General features: G+C 31.7%; 1 protein-coding gene across 1 annotated transcript; it reads right to left on the bottom strand.

Moving 5' to 3' along the window:
- Window positions 1-596: 596 nt before the first annotated feature.
- On the bottom strand, window positions 597-14651 carry LOC143042305 (prostaglandin reductase 1-like). Its single transcript, XM_076214580.1, has 9 exons — window positions 14339-14651; window positions 13290-13335; window positions 8438-8497; window positions 7994-8155; window positions 6485-6602; window positions 5213-5365; window positions 4247-4352; window positions 2985-3103; window positions 597-902 (listed from the first exon to the last, which is right to left on the bottom strand). Exons 1-9 carry the CDS (start codon window positions 14442-14444, stop codon window positions 792-794), a joined length of 981 nt encoding a protein of 326 aa, XP_076070695.1. The 5' UTR covers window positions 14445-14651; the 3' UTR covers window positions 597-791.
- Window positions 14652-21322: the final 6671 nt, after the last annotated feature.

Genomic DNA, 21322 nt, shown 5'->3' with positions numbered 1-21322 from the left:
GAATATGAAAATCAAGGCCTAAAATATAAATGATGCTGAAATTTTACCAGTAGCTTAACTTAACCGCAAGTGTTGATCCGGAATTTTGAAAAAGGGGTCCTGGCAAACCAACGTTTAGAATGATACTTGTAAAATGCTATGCAATTAAAATATACAATTTATTAAATCCATACTTGGGCCTGAGTCCTCCCTTAACCCGTCTCTCCCATATGTGCAGGTCAAAAGGTAATTATATAAACTTTTTCCGTTTGTTTTATGAACGTGCAATAATATTCTCGTTATGACATTCAACATATGGATTTTCATTACTGTTAGCCATTGAACAGTCAGTCTGTGTAACTTGAATAGCTTTTTTTTTTATCTGTAGGCCTTATATAACACAACACATATCTTTTTTAATGTATTTTAATAAATATAGTAGAAGCCTGATGTTATGTTACCATGTTGTTCATATATATAGAAGAGTTGAATGAGTGATACAACAGACCAGAATATCACCGGGAATACAAGTCAGAAAGCATTTTAATAATCTGACAGAAAAAAATAATGAACATACGAAAATAAGGCTTCGCAGACACTGTTCAGTTTCTCTTTTTGTACTCAGAGAAAAGAGAACGATTTATAACATATCGAACATATGCAAAGCAACATGTAATGTCACTAATGGTTGCTGAGATTTTTAGTAGTATGTCAATTAAAAAAAAGACGTGATTGCATTGACACGCGAATTCAACACTGTTAAAATGTAATACATTATGCGTTCCAATAACTTAAGTCTTTACATCTACAATTCAGCATTTGACAATGGCCTTGCCAGTATTTGATCCTTTGAAAAGTCCTCTGAATGCTGTATACATATTCTCAAATCCATCTGTTACAGTTTCTTTGTATGTTATTTTACCCTGAAACAAATAAAAAGTTGTATATTACACGATTACATGTATTTAGTCTCGAAAATACCGTTTGGAGTGAAATGCAACTGCTATGCATAACTAAACTTCGGATAAGTATTGCCTCACCTGAAGGAGCCAGGCTATGTAAATATATAGATTCTGTTTTTACCAATTAAAACAATAAATCTGCGTTGATGGATTAATGCAAGCTGTTAAATATATCATATCTTCTTCGTGTGATTGTATTTTGCCTGGTGATAATGACAACCTTAGTCATCTCTGTATTTCATAGGTACTAATTTATCGAAATATGAACAGAATTTTCTTCTGTAAAATATCGATTGAAGGTTTATGAGTTTTTGCTTGTTTGGTTAAATGTTTGTGCTGCTAGGTAAATGTTTGAGTCATGTGCATAATAATCTATTTTGTAAAATTTGTAGTTTCAAATTCACAAAATTTGTTCTTTATTCTTTATTTGTCAATTCATACCATTTTCTCTGTTCTTTATTTAGTTTGTTCATTATTCTTTTTTCTTCATATTTTACTGTGACACCCCCTTAAATTTCTGTTTTTTTATGTTTCAACACCCGATTTAAAATCTATTATTAGTATTTTATCATATATTTAGTACAAAATACAGCTATTTTGTATATTTAATAAAGGTTGTTTTTCCAGTCTGTATCACCTACCCTGTATCGCATACCCCGTATCGCATAGCTAAACCCGTATCGCATACCCCGTATCGTATGGTAAAACCCGTATCGCATACCTTTTTTTTTTTTTTTTTTTTTACATAAAGTTTTTTGTTTTTTTTTTGCTTAAGAAAAAATTTCCTCAAAATAGGTCATTTTTTTAATGACGTCATTGTTTGGTATGTAACGTCACGAACGTCAAGTTTTCATATTGTATGTGACGTCACGAACATCAAGTTTGCATATTTTTTGGCACACTAAATGCAACTATAAAAAATACAAAACACTCAAATAAATACAATAATAAACAAAATATTTAAGCAGGCAAATGGTAAGGTAACCTAGGTGCTTTGTATAAGCAGTTATTTTAAGGTTTTGAACCAAGACAAAAGCAGAACTGAAGGTAACCCAGTGCTAATCTATCGGGATCAGAAAACAGTTCATATAATATAATACTCTTCTGTTGAAATATATGATAAAGCGTATAATACATGGCAAAATCCGTATCACATGCCGTATCACCCTCGACCAATATCATCCCTCGGTCCTAAAGGCCCTTGGGCTGATATTGATGTCTCGGGATGATACGACATATGATACGGATTTTGCCATGTATTATTCTCTATTTAACACTCCAAATAATCCTTTTTTTTTTTACTTATCAGTTTCTCGATTATTTTTTACTCCATTAGTATTCTCTAATCTGAAAACCGCAGTCATACCTTAAACGATTTCCATATCGAGGTCCTTAATCTTTTGTAAATTTTGCAGTTTATCTATATTTTGTTTGCATTTCATTTGCACTACTACTGACTGCAACGTTAGCACGTCCATGCATTTTTAAAGTTCCTTGGTACTTGGAATTAGAAATAGCAAACCATATATATATTTGGGTTTACAATTGTCAGCCTGTACGGAAATATAAGGTTTATTTTAGAGACTATCTTTTTTCAAGTTTGATGAATTTTGATTTTTCTGTTTTAGGGAGCTACCATTTGATTTTAATGGGGGGGCTAGGATGAAATTTGAAAAAATAGGCAGGACAGGAGTTTTGAGTAAGAGACACTTTGCAAAAAAAAAAGGCAGGATGACAATTTAGGTAAAAAAAGTCAGGATAAACTAATAAAAAGAAGGCAGGACCAAATAGAGTGAAAAATAAAAAGGCAGGACAGAGATTACAACTAAAAAAAAAATGCAGGACAAAATTTTTCATCCTAGCCCCCCCCCCCCATAAAAATCAAATGGTAGCTCCCTTAGGTTATATTTTGTTTGGTACTTTTGCTGCTTACGTAGCTGTGTATTTACGCATCACAGTTACTGGCTTTCAAATGTTTAGGTCGAGCATACCTGATGAAGGTATATAAAACTCTAAGGACGAAAATGTCTTCTACTTATTTACCTCTCTGATCCATTGTGACATTTGTTTCTCTCCTTCCGCCCATCTATTATACCATCTCATGACGATGAATCCCTGAACTAGGAGCTGCTTAAACAAAATCATCGGAAATGGCAGCTCAGCTGTGGATACAAAATTGAAAATAAACCTATTATCGTGTTTCATTTTCAAAATTTATCCGTTTTCATACAAAGTAATTTCCTGGATGTTGCAAACAAATACTTAAGATTTTTTCCACCATTGCATATACTATTGTGCTAATAATTCAAGTGAATGAAAATGTAAAGTTGTCACTTTGTGTATAGCTTAATTACTATGCGGTACATGTTTTGTTCATTATTGAAATCCATATGGTTTCTGATTAGGAGTTGTCCCATATGGCAATGATGCAATGGTATCACATTTTCTTATTTTAAAATTGAGATATATAGGATGAAAGATTTAAGTAGTTTATTCTGAAGCATTTCAAAACAATCCGTATGGGGTCTTTGTTTGTACAGATAATACTGTTGGGATATATCCGTTAAAACATTTCCAATATACCAAGAGTAAATGGAAAAAAAATAATAATATTTGTCATTATCGCTATTTTGTGCATTTTTCCTCTGATCTTTTTTTTTGTGACAATTTTTCATATCATGCTTCTCGCTTGAGATGGAAAATTATCGCTAGAAACTAAGGCACGTGGCGTTGCTAACGAAATCGACATGAAATTGACAACGTCGTCATAGGTAAAATAGCGATATACAGATTATCATTGGTCATCTCAACTCGGCTCAAGCGAGAAAATCAATCTCGTTGAGATGATCAACGATAATCTATAATTATCGCTATTTTGTGCATTTATCCTTCGATCTTTTTTCTGATAATTTTTCATATCATGCTACTCGCTTGAGATGCAAAATTATTGCTAGAAACTAAGGAGGCACGTGGCGTTGCTAAGGAAATTGACATGAAATTGACATTGTCGTCATATGTAAAATAGCAATAAACAGATTATCATTGGTCATCTCAACGATAATCTATAATTATGGGTAAGCTAGCTTACAGTGTACGATGTGTGATTTGTGACAACCGTTAACAGGAATCCTAATCTCAGATCATTTTTATCTCTTTCTTTTAAAACTATTTACAAAGCTGCTAAATTTAGGCATGTTTCCAGTCAGGATCAGTGATAGCATCTCTTTGAAAATTAAGTTTGCGAAGCCTTAGATATTTATTATATCAAGAGTATTTGTAGATTGGTATACTTGTGGTAATGTTACCTTTTAATTTATCAGTAGCATTGTACTGCGATATTTGTCCACAAATTGACATCCGACCAAAAAGTTTCATATTTTTAAGAACACTTAATGTAAATTCTCCTCCGACCTAAAATGAAAAGAAATAGTAAAAATAGAGAGTTATGCATTGTGTATACTTTTCACGACTAAAACCTCATCTCTGCACCTCATACATGGCCATGAGCTCATAGAAATGGATATTATTGTTCATGTGCTAGTACACATGAATACTTTATTTTGTAATTCAATCAATAAATCACTCAACTATCTAGTGAATATTGTCATTTTCTATCTGCTATATAAATACTACTTTAATCAGATTCGAAAGTAAGATGTTTTTCTAAAAGTCTTGTGATTCACTTTTATACATATAAAAGTAATTAGAAAGTATTTTCACCGATAGTTTAAATATATTTATTTATAGTGGATTGGGAAACAAGTTATTTCAACTTATTTTCATCCCTTTCAATTGTGCGGGTGCGATTACTGCCTTGTATCGGCATTAGACTGTCGAAATCTTCAAGGGTGTCTTTTTCGTGAAAGAGATATAGTTCTCGCTCTTAACACGGTTCAGCCATTTATCGTCCCCCATTCCGACTGACTATCATCGTTTCTCAAGACCATACTCGCAAAGGAAAGCCGAAATTAAGCGGGGATCGAACCAGGAACCTATGTGTTTGTAGCCCGATGCGCTTACAACTACACCACGGCTCTCCTTATTTTCCAGATACTGACTTAAAAGGGACTTAGCATGTAGGAATGTTAGGTATCTTTTGCAGTATTAGGTTTCAATGTTTAACTTCATACAATATTAATTCACGTATTTTCCCGAATATATAACAAACAAAAATGTTATATTTGCTTTATTTTTAACGTTTCGGATCTTTTAAAAAAAAAAAAATTTCTATAGTTTTTTTTTCATTTTCTTCCATCTAAAACGTATCTTACATTATCAAAGTAACAGTCTACACCATCTGGGGCAGCTTCCTTCAGTGCATCGTCAATTTTAACCTTCTTATAGTTGTAAACACAATCAAATCCTAAACTCTTAATCCATTTGCATTTCTCTTCGTCTCCTGCAAATCCTATAACTTTACAACCCTGTAAAACAAAACAAACAAAATTCAACAATTGCGAGGAAACTGACAACAAAATAAAAAAATATCTATAAAACAGACATTTGATCACATTTGGCAAGCCAATGATATTTCATTTTAGATAAAAGACGGCATTGGTTTTTAACCATTGGGCAATATGACATCCGACCCTCCTGTTAGCATTGGTGGCAAGAAAGAACATTTAACAATAACATTATTGTGATATACCATATAATGTAAAATTAAGTACTAATGAAAATACACTCACCGTATATACTCTTGGTACATTCTAAATTATGTTAAGTGTAAACTTTTGTTATGGGCAATAGGCAGCTTTACCTATCGCATTTTTGTGTGTTAGTTTATATAAAACATGTCTTGCTAGTTGTTGATTCTCTTTGTTTTTGCATATTTTTTGTCGGAGTAGTTATCTTGATGGTTGGTCTGTTGTATTGCATTCTCACATCGACCGTTGTAGATTTAGGTCGAATTCAAACAGCAATGTCCTGGACAGATCAGAGCAAGTCGATTTTCTGAGCATGCAGATAAATATGTTCTTATAAAAATAAGAAGATCTTGTAAAAGAGACAATGAGACGACTCTCCGCCGCCAGAGACCAAATAACATAGACATGATTAAATATAGGTTATCGTACGGCCTTCAACAATGTGCAAATCTCATACAGTATAATCAGCTATTCAGGAAATCGAAATGTAAAACAACGAGAGAAATAGCAGCTTGATTTATGTTAACAAAAATGAACGAGATACAAATGTGAAAAATGCATCAAACGATAATCACTGAATTACAGGCTCTGACTTATGACAGGCACATACAGAATGTGACAAAGTTAAACAAATTAGCAGGCGCCAAACCCTTCTTCTAACATGGACAGTGTTACATAACAGTACAACAAATGAACAAACAATAAAAATCCGTTGAGAAGGGCTTCACGCATCAGATCGATACAAAGCAAACAAAAAGTAACAACCACATAGAGTGGACGTGGCAGGGTACTTATAAATCCGTTTGGTATCTTTCGTCTCACTGTTATTTATTTATCTCTAATTCATAGGGGAAAATATGCGACGGACTGACTCATAAGACTGCAAATTATGTTTACCTTAATTTTAGCGATTTGTCCTACCAAACTACCAACAGCGCCAGCTGCTCCACTGACAACCACTACTTCACCTTCTTTAGGACTGCATATCTCCAGGAAACCAAAAAACGCAGTCATCCTGCGAAAATATTTTGTTTGCAAATTATTCAATGTATAATTGTTAATTTTATTTATTTGGCTTTTAAAAAACTTTGGTCGCGATGGCACAGGAAAATGATTACAGAAATTAGCAGCTTTGCAATAGGCTGTTTACGTATCAATCATTTGAAGTACTGCAATCATTTCAGCCATTTGTCCAAATTGCCACTCTATTATATGTGACAGGATCAGAAGTACAAAAGAACAAGTTAAATAGAAAAGCAAGGAGTCTTTTCAATGCAATATAATTTCTCGAAGAGTAGGTTCTTTGTTTTAAAGTAGTTGCAGTTTAATTTTTTTCGAATGCCATGTTCAGAGTTGCAGTCTTGTTATATGTATAGTTACAGTTTTTATTACAAACACTCTGCTTTTTTACGATTTTGTCAGTCAAATGTTAGCTCAAGATAGTACAGTTTATAGCAGTATAAAATGTTGCTCAATAAATATAACTATCCAACTTTCGTTCATGTACGATACCGTTAAACGATAACATTTTGGTATAACCTACATTTATTTAAATATGGTCTTATATATCAACCGAATCACTTTCATTTGCCTGAATGCATGTCTAGATAACCCTTTTTCAATGACATTCAACTAGTTTAGTACAAAGTGTTTTGGCCAGAAACTGTCATATTCTTATAGTCAATAGAATGAAATTCAAAACAGTGTGGCTGTGGCCATTGATTGACACATTAAATTCATCCATTGACTGGGACAATTTACGTGAACGTTTGTCTGTAACGACCACTGTTTACGACGTACCTACTAGACATTTAAACTATGGGGTCACCAAAGGTTTCTTAACGCCTTTAATTATAAAATAATTCGAAAAATTAATCAGGAATAACCTTTATGTTTTGATTTATATAATTGATATTAAATCAAAACATCGTGTTATTTCTGATTAATTTTTCGAATTACTTTATTAAGGTGTTGAGAACCTTTGGTGACCCCATAGTTTAAGTGTCTTTAAAAAGTACATAGTGAGCAGTGGTCGTTACATACAAACGTACACCTAAATTGTCCCAGTCAATGGATGAATTCAATGTGTCAATCAATGGCCACAGTCACACTGTTTTGAATATCATTCTACTTGAAAATGAAAGTGACAAACACATTTTAACTTTGTTTAATTTTAAGATAATCAATCCTAGGTTGGTTTGAAAGTGGGTTTTTTGCCCCATAATTGGGAAATTATTTTTCTGGTCCGTGCGGATGAGGCCTCCGGTTACTATGGACACATTCTTGTTTGCTTTAATGTTTGGCTAAAAACCTTCAATGTCTGATATTTTGGACTTGCAATGTCTGGTTTTGTAGTTGTCGCATACTACTGCATACATATACAGAAAATTATTTCCATTATCTTACCCGGGCATGCCCATTACACCAAGAGCTGTGGATAAGGATAAATCACCAAGTTCAGGCATTCTACGGCAAGCATCTGCTGACACAATGGTACGACTTCTCCATCCCGAGTGAGTTCTTACTATTGTTCCAACTGGGTAGTCTTTGTTTTTGCTTTCAATCACTCTAAAATAACATCAAAAGACAATTTAGGAATTTAATTTTAAATTTGAATCAGGACTCTTCCATTCTTTTAATTTAAGATGTTTTAATAATCACGAAATAAAGAAACGTTTTCCAAGCATTTCTTGTACATGCATATACATGAATTTGTTTATGAAAGTAAGTAGATGTGAAATAATTTCAGCTATATGTATAAAATCTTTGTGGCGGCTTTATGTATAAAATATTCGTATGGACAGGAAATTACTGTTGGGTTTTAGCTTGATTAACTTTATGTTTACTTACTTTGATATTTGTTCACCCATCATTGTATCTCCTACTTTTCCATTTGTTTCTAACATTACTCTTAAATCAAAAATCATATTTTACTTATCAATAGAATTATATATACATAGTAAAACTTTCAAGACAGTATACATAAAAAATAACAATCAGCGTTTATTTTGACAAAAATCTCGATTACTGTTAGATTTGGGGTTACAATTCAATACAATATTTTATTTAACAGGTCGGGACCACTACCTTATATGGAAATGCATAAATTAGCATACTTATGTTCTCGCACATGTAATTGTTTATTTACATGTGACGCAAATTATTTTTACCTATATTTCTGACCAATCCACTAAATGAGTCACAATGCATGATGGACTACTACGTGTTTACAATCAATCAAGAACACGTGTTATTTACTGAAATACAACACATTTTTTCGTGCAATGCGGGATTCACAATTTCGCTTAGTTTTTCATTTTGTGTATCCTCATTTATAGTTCGTGATATAAAGTATTACTTCCATGCTCAGATTAACGAAGAGTTGTTTCTATGCGAAGAAAAAAGGGTTTGAATTACCCGATATATAGCCATTAACATGTTTGATGATGGCACAGAGATTTCGTGTATTTGTCCACCAGAAGCAACGAAACAACAGCGAAAAAACACAATTACCCATGAGACAAACTTACTGGTGTAAAGTAAGCCGTCGATAACAGCCGGTGCTGATATTCAAGAGTACAGCAATGTTCGTATAGATAATTAAAGGCAAATGTGGGATCCTTGAATTTTGTGTTCGTAAAAAAGGCGAAGAAATATTTACATACATAGGAGTGTTAACAAATCTATAAGTATTTTTGTTGGTCACATTTCAGTATATGGGACTTCCAAACTGTTCCCTTTTTTTTTTAAAGTAGTGAAGTCAGCAACTGTAGTTTCAGTTTTTCGTTTTTTAACGGGCTCGGACATTTGCCACACTGAATAAAATCATTATAGCTGATTTCTTAAACCTGCAAAGTAAAACTTTGGTTGGCTTGCTTGCTTAGTTTGTATAGTTGTTTATACAAGCTTTGAAAATAAGATTGACATCTTAAAACAATATATATATAGGCATAGTTTAACTTGTATATTTTATATTTTGTACAATATACAAACAAAGCAAGCAAGCTAACCAAAGTTTTGCTCCACATGCCTTAGGAAATAAAATGTTATGATTTTATCCATATGTATGTGCGATCAGGTGGAAAATTTGATATGTTTTGTGAAAATTGCAGCGTTGGATCTATAATAAAAAAGAAGATGTGGTATGATTGCCAATGGGACAGCTGTCCACAAGAGACCAAAAAAGATGTCTCATTTGGCACTCATACCTCATCTTCTTATTTCTATATACAAAGCACGTTTTAGAAAAAAAAATAATAGGTAATATGGCACCCACTATGATCCAGAGACTTTTAATATTGGAGATATTTTACATATGTCAACAGGACAGCAGCCAAACGATAAAACCTCTGAGGTATATTTTGTGATAAAATTAGCAACAAACGGATATTATCGATGGATGAAACTATAAAAAAATGTATTGAGCTATATACCGTCCCGCTCAGTGGCGGATCCAGGGGGCGGGGGTTCCGGGGGATGGACCCCCTTTTTTTGGACGATCAGTGCATTTGGATGGGGACATGAAGTTGAAACCCCCTCCCCTTTTGTCCAGGGTTAGTATCCCCTTTTTTAAAATGGCTGGACCCGCCCCTGCCGCTTTCATAACACTTCTTTTTATCACACTGAATATTATGATGTTCTTACTATTAGTTCAGATCCTGATAAAAAAAAATACACATTCAGTACAGAAAGAAGTGTTTCAATGAAAGTTTCGTGTTTTTCTAGGCAGAAATGGTTTTGCAATGACATTATACAGGTTTAAAAGAACTCAAATGATTTTCTTACTTGACAGTAGTAACTTCATTGGATATTTCACTGTGTCATGTCGTGAAATTAATGCAGGTTCAATTCATAACAATGCACAAAACCGGTTCAACTACTTTTGCAAGGCGAAAAAGAAAGTCGAATCGTCAAGCCAATAAACAATATGTTTTTAATCTGAGCATGCAAATTGAAGATTACGTTATATATTTTACATTAAATATATTTGCAGAATAAAAACTTTGGTAATGAGAGTCCCAGACAATATATTAATTGACTGTTTTCCCACTAATTCCACGTGTTTTAAGTAGTAGTTTACTCGTAGTAGCCCACAATGCATTGTAGTTCATTGAGTCGATTGGTCAGTTTTTCAAGGCCATATTGGCCTTGTGTTTTGGAAATTACTATGCAAATATATTCTGACGTCAGAAAATCTAGAGTTCTCGACCTGTTACACAATCAAACTTATCATTCATGATGACACGAGGTCCCATAATAAAGTGCACAGGTAAATTAAATGAAAACTTGATGTAAATCGTGTTTTCATGATCCTAGCTAAAAAATGTAATTATAAGTATTGAATGCTTCTTTTTATAGGGTTGTAAAAGCGTTGACCGTGCGCACATTCAGTTTAGAATGAAGCGCTTCCGTGCTTCATACAAAATGTACTTCGGTCAACGCTTTTACACCCCAATAAAGTTACAGAAAGAAGCATTCAATTCTTAGATAGTATATAATACAACATTACATTAGATGTAAAAAATATATAAATATAAAAAGAGAGCCATTCTGTACAGAATTACAAGAGACTATAACATTAAAAATTATATAAAGAATTCATCTATTATAAAACATATTGACATTAACATTATTTACAGTATAAAATATTTCTAAGTCTATTTAAAATAAGATTACAGGTTTTGGCACAGCTACGAATCATATTATTATCTGTAAATAAAAACACTAATTTCTGTTTATCATCAAAAGACATTAAATCACTATTAAAATGTGTTGCTTCATCAAATAATTGTTTTCTAAAATCGTTATATAAAGGACACGATAAAATAACATGGGCTTCATCTTCTAAAGTATTCATACAATTATCACAGACTCGATTTTTTAAAATTAATTTTTCAAATCTCACCGTTTCTATTCTTAGTGGTGCTACACCACATCGAAATTTGGCAAAAGAACTCCTTTGCGAAAATGGCATTGGAATCTTACAATATGTTTCCGTTTCAAAACTGTTCTTAAATAGATTATATGTACGAAGTTTGTTACCACCTTTACCAGATAAAGCTTTCTCTGATTGTAAAGTGCCTTGCCACTGTTCGACATATTTACTAAACATTTTAGACGTAACAGTATTGACAACTGAAGTACTATCAACATATTCTGTAATGATACACAAATGCTCTGCATTATACTCAGAAAATGTTTTCCTTACATAAAAATTCCAATTTTTTTAAACTTATGTTTTTTACTCATAATGTCTGCCCATATGAATTTTTTTCTGTTTAAACGATCAGAACTCATATTGTTCAAACGGCACCATAGTCGAATTAAGCATTGCCATTGTTTTTGAAAGATAGGTATCCAACCCATATCCCCTGCAACTGCAGCATTTGGAGTATATTTGCCAACTCCAAGAAAAAATCTGCAAGCTCTATTATGAATTGCATTTATAAAAGAAAAGTTTTTACAACCCCAAATACATGTGATTGGCATTCCAATGGGGCCTAATATGACGTGACGAGACAGAAAGAAACACAACTTGTTTTTTCCCTTGAATTTTTTGTATTTTTTTGTGAGGAAAACTGTGGCCATTGCAATGTGCATGCCACTTTATCACCAGGTCTGTGCGCGTAATGATATTATCTTCAGCAACACGGGGCCTTGTGTAATCCGATCATTGATGTTGAGATCATTGCTGAAAACGGAGGTATCGATGTTCATTGTGATAAATTTTGCAGTTTTCATAACTTGACACGCGAATTCGATAGTATGCACTCAAATAAAGATCAAATTTTATAAAAGGGATTCAATGACAAAGGAAATCGCAAAGTCATGATATTCTAATATCTAATTTATTTAATTATGTGTATTGCAAATTAAAAGAAACAGCAATCAGTTTTTGTAGATATACAATAATTTTGGCTTCAGCATGTATTCTGTCGCCTCCTTGAAATGTATTGAAAAGTATTTATAGAATATAATGTAAATTTAAGATAAACTCAACAATGTAAATTATAAAGTTTTCCTGTGTTCGTTTCCGTTGAACAGGGAAGAAGCCTACACAAAATGAAGTAAATAGTTATATTTTATTGGTTTTGCTCATAATTATTTCTGTCAATCATCTTCCTTTTCCGCCGTTATCACACAATGGTTCATTTCAAAACTAAAGCTAATCATTGTTTAAAATAAATTTATCTGATTTGGTCTCTAGTGAGGATTATGAACCATTTTAAAGGATAAAAAAAATGTTAACAAAAATGTAATATGTATATGTGTATAATTTTTTTTTAACAAAAATGTAATTTGTATGTGTATAAAAAATTTGGTCATACATCATCACATAAGCCATTATTATTGGTTTATCCAGACGTACAGACAAATTGATGCACCAATACACAACTGAATAAATAGTGCCACCACTAATACTTTGGCTACATTGGCAAAAAGTCACAGTGCTTATCATCCGGGTAGCCGAACAAATAGCGGTTAACCGGGAAAATAGTCATAGCACTATTCTTCCGGCTATAGCCAGACAAAAATTCCAACTCCTATTCATCTGACTAGCCGGACTAACAGATACAGCACTTCACTTATTCTTCCAGCAAGCCGTACAAATAGTCCCAGTACAATTAATCCGGCTAGCCAGACAAATAGGAAATGCCATTAATTAAAAGTTGTTTCATGATAAAGAAAGAAAAAAAAGTACCTCATATATGGATCAACAGTCAGATATACAGCCTCGATCAACATCTCTGAAATAAAATGTGAGATTTTATGAAATATATAATTTGCATTACTATTTATTATTTTTCTTTGGCTAGGTTGGCGATGTTAGTCGGGCGAATGGATGGTGGTTTCCGTTGGATAGGGTTAGAATTGTTTTCCATATAATCAAATCATCCTGCAGATTTCAATAAAGATTCATAATCTCCCTTCAAGATTGCGAATATATTTTGGTTGTGCATTATTCTGTAATGGATTTTTGTTAGGGGTTCCGCCCTCTTTTACTGGAATTGCGAACATATTCAATTTTATCAAAGTTTACGAAAAATGGTTGTATTCCTAGCTCCTTTTTATCAACGCAGATCCTTTAACTTTAGACAAAATAGAATTGATATTTGGAACGAGGAATGTGTTAAACAGGCAACAACCCGACAAGAGAGCAGATAGTCCCTTAGGCTAGACAATAATACATATATACTAGTTTGCATCTGAGATTGCATCTATATTGAAATAAAGTTAAATAGAATGAAATACATACAAGATATTTGTCACAAAAATGAAGTTATATGTTGACAGTGAAACATTTGTGTTTAAGAATATCAGTATCTACCATTACACCGTTTTATGGTTATCAATAAAATTATAAAAGAATGGCTTTATTTTCATTTATACTAAGTGACGATTTTAATTTTGGGGAGCGAACCATTTATAGAAGTAAACAAAGCAACTAACCTAATTTAAGAAACGGTGTCCAGAAATATGACAACAAATGTGATCAAGAAAGAGGGGAATAAAAACATTTATCGTCAAAAAGTTCCATATAAATTTTTAAATCTCTACAAAACGAAAAAAAATATCCAGTTTTGTTCATTGTTTAACTCCCATATAGTTTGCTTACATTTAGTAAAGGAAGCCATCAAACTAGAGACTAATGAAACATAATGAATTCGTTGATAATGAGACAGTGACATTAGTTTTACATATATGCCGGTCTAGTGAGAACTGAATGGAATTATATATATGTTTACTTACCTCCGTCTTTCAACCCTGGTAAGTCTTCTTCCACCAGCTGTAAATCTTCATCTTTCGGCACTCCATCAAATAGCTTTGCAATTTTCCAAGATTTAGCTTTAACCATTTTCGTTTTCGTTTTTATTTTATCTAAAAGCTCAACCAAATTATATTTTGCAACTAATCTTGTTCTAAAATTTAACCCTTTATATACCTTACCAGTGTTTACATTAGATATGGTTTGACCTCGGGTACTTGGTTTATAATCAATACATACATATATACTTCTAAACAATCAATGCATACATGTATATTTTTAAACAATCACTACATACATATATATTTTTAAACAATCCCTACACACATGTTTATTTTTAAACTAACAAGAATTTGTATAGTAAGAATGACACAATTAAGGTTCATGTGGACCCTATATATAGCTATTTAAATGGCCGTATTTTCACCTCAAAATTCACTCTGTGTACAAACAAACCTATGCATCTGGAAAAGTTTTAAGGCATAGCATGCCCTAGATAAATAAAATTCAAATACATTGTGTGATTCAGAAAAATCATTACTTAACTGGATTTTTCCTTGCACTTTTTTGTTGAAGTAATAGGAGAAATAAAGGTAATATCGAAATAAAAAAAAAGAAATTTATTACAGAAATCGCTAAAATTTTACAATAATTAAGTTTAAGTACAGCTTATATGGAAATTATATTAAAAAAGATAGGTCACCGATGAGTTGAAAAAGATATTTCAATTTTAGAGCCAAACCAGATGCTCCGCAGGGCGTAGCTTTATACGACCGCAGAGGTTGAACCCTGAACGGTTGGGGCAAGTATGGACACAACATTCAAGCTGGATTCAGCTCTAAATTTGGATTGTGATTAAATAGTTGACACAGCATAGGTTTCTGACACAGAATGAATGTGTTCTAATGAACTTAAAATTTTTGTTTTCTCTTAGAGCAATTCACTATGCTGTTGAATATTAATCCTCTCAAAAAAATGTTTGAAGAAATTTTCTTTTTTATTTATGAAATTTCAAATGAGAAAAATTGAACCCAATTTTTTTAATCACATCCCCCTTTCACTTATTCCAAAACTAATCTCAATTAAAATTTCTAATGGAGTTTGCAACAATAACTACTCATTTAAATACATCATAAAATATTAAGATGTAAAAAAACTGCTTGTTATCACTGAATGGTAAAGATTATTTTAATTTATCAGTTGGTAGTAAAAAGTGAATATACATTGTATATTGTATATAACAAAGATTTAAGTTGATTCTGGACAAAGAAAGATAACTCCAATTAAAAAAATATTTTGCTATTGCACAATATTTTGCAATTAGATATTTCTTGCTTACTATTCTGGACAAAGAAAGATAACTCTAATTAAAGAAAAATTTGCTATTTCACAATATTGTGCAATTAGATATTTCTTGCCATTGCGCAATACTGTGCAATTGAAAAGACTTGCTATTGCACAATACTTAATATAATAATTTTAGATCCTGATTTGGACCAACTTGAAAACGTGGCCCATAATAAAAAATCTAAGTACATTTTTGGATTCAGCATATCAAAGAACCCCAAGATTTCAATTTTTGTTAAAATCAGACTAAGTTTAATTTTGGACCCTTTGGACTTTAGTGTAGACCAATTTGAAAACAGGACCAAAAATGAAGAATCTACATACACAGTTAGATTTGGTATATCAAAGAACCCCATTTATTCAATTTTTGATGAAATCAAACAAAGTTTAATTTTGGACCCCGATTTGGACCAACTTGAAAACTGGGCCAATAATCAAGAATCTAAGTACATTTTTAGATTCAGCATATCAAAGAACTTAACTGATTCATTTTTGTCAAAATCAAACTAAGTTTAATTTTGGACCCTTAATTTGGACCTTAATGTAGACCAATTTGAAAACGGGACCAAAAGTTAAGAATCTACATACACAGTCATGACAGTTAGATTCGGCATATCAAAGAACCCCAATTATTCAATTTTGATGAAATCAAACAAAGTTTAATTTTGGACCATTTGGGCCCCTTATTCTGTTCGGACCAAAACTCCCAAAATCAATACCAACCTTCCTTTTATGGTCATAAACCTTGTGTTTAAATTTCATAGATTTCTATTTACTTATACTAACGTTATGGTGCGAAAACCAAGAAAAATGCTTATTTGGGTCCCTTTTTGGCCCCTAATTCATAAACTGTTGGGACCTAAACTCCCAAAATCAATACCAACCTTCCTTTTGTAGTCATTAACATTGTGTTTAAATTTCATTGATTTCTATTTACTTAAACTAAAGTTATTGTGCGAAAACCAAGAATAATGCTTATTTGGGCTCTTTTTTGGCCCCTAATTCCTAAACTGTTGAAACCAAAACTCCCAAAATCAATCCCAACCGTTCTTTTGTGGTCATAAACCTTGTGTCAAAATTTCATAGATTTCTATTAACTTAAACTAAAGTTATAGTGCGAAAACCAAGAAAATGCTTATTTGGGCCCTTTTTGGCCCCTTATTCCTAAAATGTTGGGACCAAAACTCCCAAAATCAATACCAACCTTTCTTTTGTGGTCATAAACCTTGTGTTAAAATTTCATAGATTTCCATTCACTTTTACTATTATAAAGTTAGAGTGCGAAAACTAAAAGTATTCGGACGACGACGACGACGCAGACAACGACGCAGACGACGACGCCAACGTGATAGCAATATACGACGAAAATTTTTTCAAATTTTGCGGTCGTATAAAAAGGACATTTTTCCACCAAAGGGAGATAATTTGGAACTTTTTCAATGATGTATACATTTTGAAAGTCATCTGGGGCCAACACGAATTGATTGTTTTGAATGATTTTTATACCATATGATAAAGTAACAACTACAAAAGGAAATAAATAAAATTTGTAATGAAAAACAAATGTTTGATTTTTTTCTGAAATTTTTATACCCTCGAGCCTCCTTAATGACCCCAAACACGATGAGTAGATATCAAATAATGTAAACTCGCCCCACTTGCCAATCGGCCCAAACTTATCGCCACTTTATAAAAAAAAAATCGCCCCACTCTTGTTTACCGACTTGCCCCACTTTTGAAAAAGTGTAAAATCAAATTGAACAATCAGTCTGAAAACTCACTTATTCATGTTATTAACGAAAAAAAACCCACTGAATAAAGGTTTCACAACTCGCCCCACTTATAAAAGGATATTGCTTTCTTTAAGTACTAGTATGTCAAATTACTATCAAGTATCCAGTCGTCCTGGTGTAGTGGTATGTGAGGGCCCTCATGGGGTTTTTGATTATGTGATTACTTGGCCGTTTTTTTAATGATTATTTGATTATTAAGCCAAATATTTCATGATTATTTGATTACCTAGGACTGTATTTTTAGTTTATGATTATTTGATTACTAAAGATAAGCAAATATTTAATGATTATGTGATTATATTGGCAAAAAAATGGTGATTATGTGATTACTAGGACCCCCCCATGAGGGGCCTCGTATGTGTCGTGGCTTGATAATAATAATAATAATAATAATAAATTCTTTATTTAAAGAGGGTAACTCAATTAGAAATAGTCTAATTTTCATTGAGGCCCTCAAACAAAATACATGCATACAGTTAACATTCATACATTCATACATTAATTTACAATATATATTACTAGTATATACACAATTCAATCATTGAAATATACAAAGGGTAATAAATGACAATATTTGATATAGTTTTGTTAGAGGAAAACAAATTAGTTGACTTGCATATAATTTTCAAGAAAATGATTATAACTATGTTTCTTGAATAATTCCACATTAGGACATTTCTTTATTTCGAGTGGTAAATTATTCCATACTTTGGTTGCAGAATAATGAAAAGATTTTTTATAAAAATTTGTATTTGGTCTTGGAACAAAAAGATCATTATTAGAGACAGATCGTAAGTTGTGGCGTTGCACATCATCAATATTTAGTATTGCTAAGTAATCAGGTGTTAGCCCATTTACAATTTTATACATTAGAATTGATTGTTGGTATTTTATTCTTTTGGTAAAAGATAGCCATTTTAAAGAAGAAAACATGAAATTAGATGGAATAGAAATATCGCATTCCAGTATAATTCTTGCTACTCTTTTTTGAAGTTTTATGATTCTATCTGAATCTTTTTGTAATAAATTTCCCCAAACTGAACTACAATAGTCTATATATGGTAGAATATATGCATTATAAAATAGTTGCCTTGTGTGTATTGGCAAATATACTTTAATTTTATATAAAAGTGATACTTTAGATGAGATAATTTTACTTATACGATCAACATGATCTTCCCAGCTTAAATTTTCATCAATGTCTATTCCAAGTAATTTGAAAGAATGGACATTCTCAATACATGTTTCGTTGACGGTAATACATAATTCTGATAGTTGTTTAAGTTTTTGTTTTGAACCCAATTTCATACACTTAGTTTTTTGTGCATTGATTTTCATACTGTTATTGTTACACCAAGATTGTATAGTATTTAAATCATTTTGCAATATGCTGTTTATTTTTTCAATGTTTTTATCATGAAAATGCAATGTTGAATCATCAGCATATAAATCCATATTAGATTGTTTAACATGAAGTGGTAAATCATTTATATATATTAAAAATAACAGCGGACCTAAAATAGAACCTTGAGGCACTCCATACTTTACAAACGATTTATCAGATTTAATGTTAGCGTATTGGACTTCTTGTTGTCTGTCAGACAAATATGATTTTATCCAATCTATTATATGTTTTCCGATATGATAAAATTTTAACTTTTCTAGAAGTATGGCATGGTTAATAAGGTCAAAAGCCTTACTGAAATCTAAAAACACTGTACCAACTATTTCTCCATTATCTAAATATTTTAACCATTCGTCAATTAGTTTAGTTAGCGCTGTTTGGCAGGAATGACCTTGTCTGAAACCTGACTGGGCGATATGTAACAATTTTTTATTGTTAAGGAATTCATATAACTGTGTACATACATGTCTTTCGAAAATTTTAGATATGGTATTCAAAATAGAAATTGGACGATAATTTGAGGGAATATCTCTTGGTCCTCCTTTATGTATAGCAGTTACTCTTGCAAGTTTTAATTTTTGTGGAAAACGATTTGAAGTTATACTTTTGTTTATTAAAAAAGTTAATGATGGGGATATTATTTCTGCACTTAACTTTAAAAATTTGGGACCTATTCCATCTAAACCTGCGGATTTATTAATATTAAGATGTTTTAGTTGAGAACACACCTCTCCAATGGAAATGAGTTTTAAATGAAAATTTTCAGTTTTCTTTAATTTTTCACTAGTAAAATTTTGTAGCATAGAAAAATCCATATCTGAAGTATTAGTTCCAATAAGTTTTTCAGCTACGGATGAAAAATGAACATTAAGAGTATTTACAATATCTTGGTTGTTATAAACCGTTTGATTTTCATACTGCATTTTAGGTGGAAAAATATTATCCTCTTTTGGATTTAACTCTTTAATATGATTCCAAAGTTCTTTACTATTTTTGGAACTAGTTATGGCGTTTTGGTAATATTCCTTTTTTGCATTAAATATTAACGACGTTGTTTTATTACGCCACTTTTTAAAGTTTATCCAATCTTTTTTTGAATGATACATATTCCTATATTGAATGGAGTTTTTAATTTCTTCATTAAACCATTCGGCTTGTTTAAATGTTTTTACTCTTTTAGTTTTCATTGGTGCATGCTTGTTTATAACTTGATTAAAAAGTTCATACCATTTGTCGACAGCAATATCAATATCATCTTCCATTTCAACAATATGAAAAGGGGTTTGATGTAAGTCTGTACAAAAGGCATCTTCATTAAATTTTTTGAAACACCTATACTTTATTTCGATATGATTTTCTTTTTTTATCTTTATATTGATTTTTCTATTTAAGCATATAGGATAGTGGTCACTTAAAGCATATGAAGGTACATGACAATATTTTCAGGATTAGTAGTGTAAATATGATCAATTTGAGTTTCAGATTTGTCACAAATACGTGTTGCAGTGGAAATTTGTTGTTGAAGATTAAAATTGTTTATGAAATTGATCCATTTTTTATTCTCAATTTTAATCAAGTCAATATTAAAGTCCCCCATTAAAATTATCTCTTTGTTTTCTGAAAGAGCTGCATTAAATTCTTCCTCAAAAAGATCTATCCAGGACTGAGGGGAATTTGGTGGTCTATAAATAGTACAAATGAAGAAAGGTTTAGATTTTGGAAATTCTACCTCTAACCATAAAGTTTCTAATGTATTAATGGATAAATCAGATCGATTTTTAACTGCAATAGAATCTTTGACATAAACCAATAGGCCACCACCATCCTTACACTGGCGATCTTTTCTGAAAATTTTGTATCCCGGCACTTTACATTGTTCATTGTTAATGTCAGGTTTTAAGAATGTTTCAACTAATCCAAATAAATCTAAATATTTGTTGTTTATAGTAATTATATTTTTTAACTCGTCAAATTTAGATAAAATATGTCTAACATTAAGGCATACAGCATTGAAACCTTTACATTTTAGATTAAGACAGTTTTTTTGATAATGTTTGTTTCTATTACAATTAGGTTTTGAGCTGAGGCTATTAGCATATTTACCATTTTCTGATTTTTGACAATTTTCTGTAGAACTTTGGTTTTTAAAATTCTCAGCTACAGACATACATTTTTGAGTACATATACATTTTGATGTATTACAATTTGGACATAAATTAAGAAGTATATCGAAATTGTTATGAAGTAGTAATGATTTACTATGATTTGATACTTTGTCTACAAATTGAAATACATCAGATTTATCCTAAAGTGTGTGACAGTCTTTACAATGATGACCATAAAAGCCACAATTAAAGCAGATACCATTGAATGTCTTTGCAATGGTTTGTCTTTTACCATGCTGTTCATTACTTTCATTATTG

The sequence above is a fragment of the Mytilus galloprovincialis genome, chromosome 1 (genome assembly GCF_965363235.1).
Source record: "Mytilus galloprovincialis chromosome 1, xbMytGall1.hap1.1, whole genome shotgun sequence".
NCBI classification, from domain to species: Eukaryota; Metazoa; Mollusca; class Bivalvia; order Mytilida; family Mytilidae; genus Mytilus; species Mytilus galloprovincialis.
This window is presented reverse-complemented; position numbering and strand designations above follow the sequence as displayed.

Bases quoted from the DNA above. Each gene is read 5' to 3' on its own strand.
- LOC143042305 (XM_076214580.1), bottom strand. From the start codon at position 14,444: ATGGTTAAAGCTAAATCTTGGAAAATTGCAAAGCTATTTGATGGAGTG. The intron at 3,104-4,246 runs GTAACATTACCA...TTGTATCCACAG, and splicing joins TGCTACTGATAAATTAAAAG to CTGAGCTGCCATTTCCGATG. The intron at 903-2,984 runs GTAAATAAGTAG...TATTTGTTTCAG, and splicing joins TGTCACAATGGATCAGAGAG to GGTAAAATAACATACAAAGA.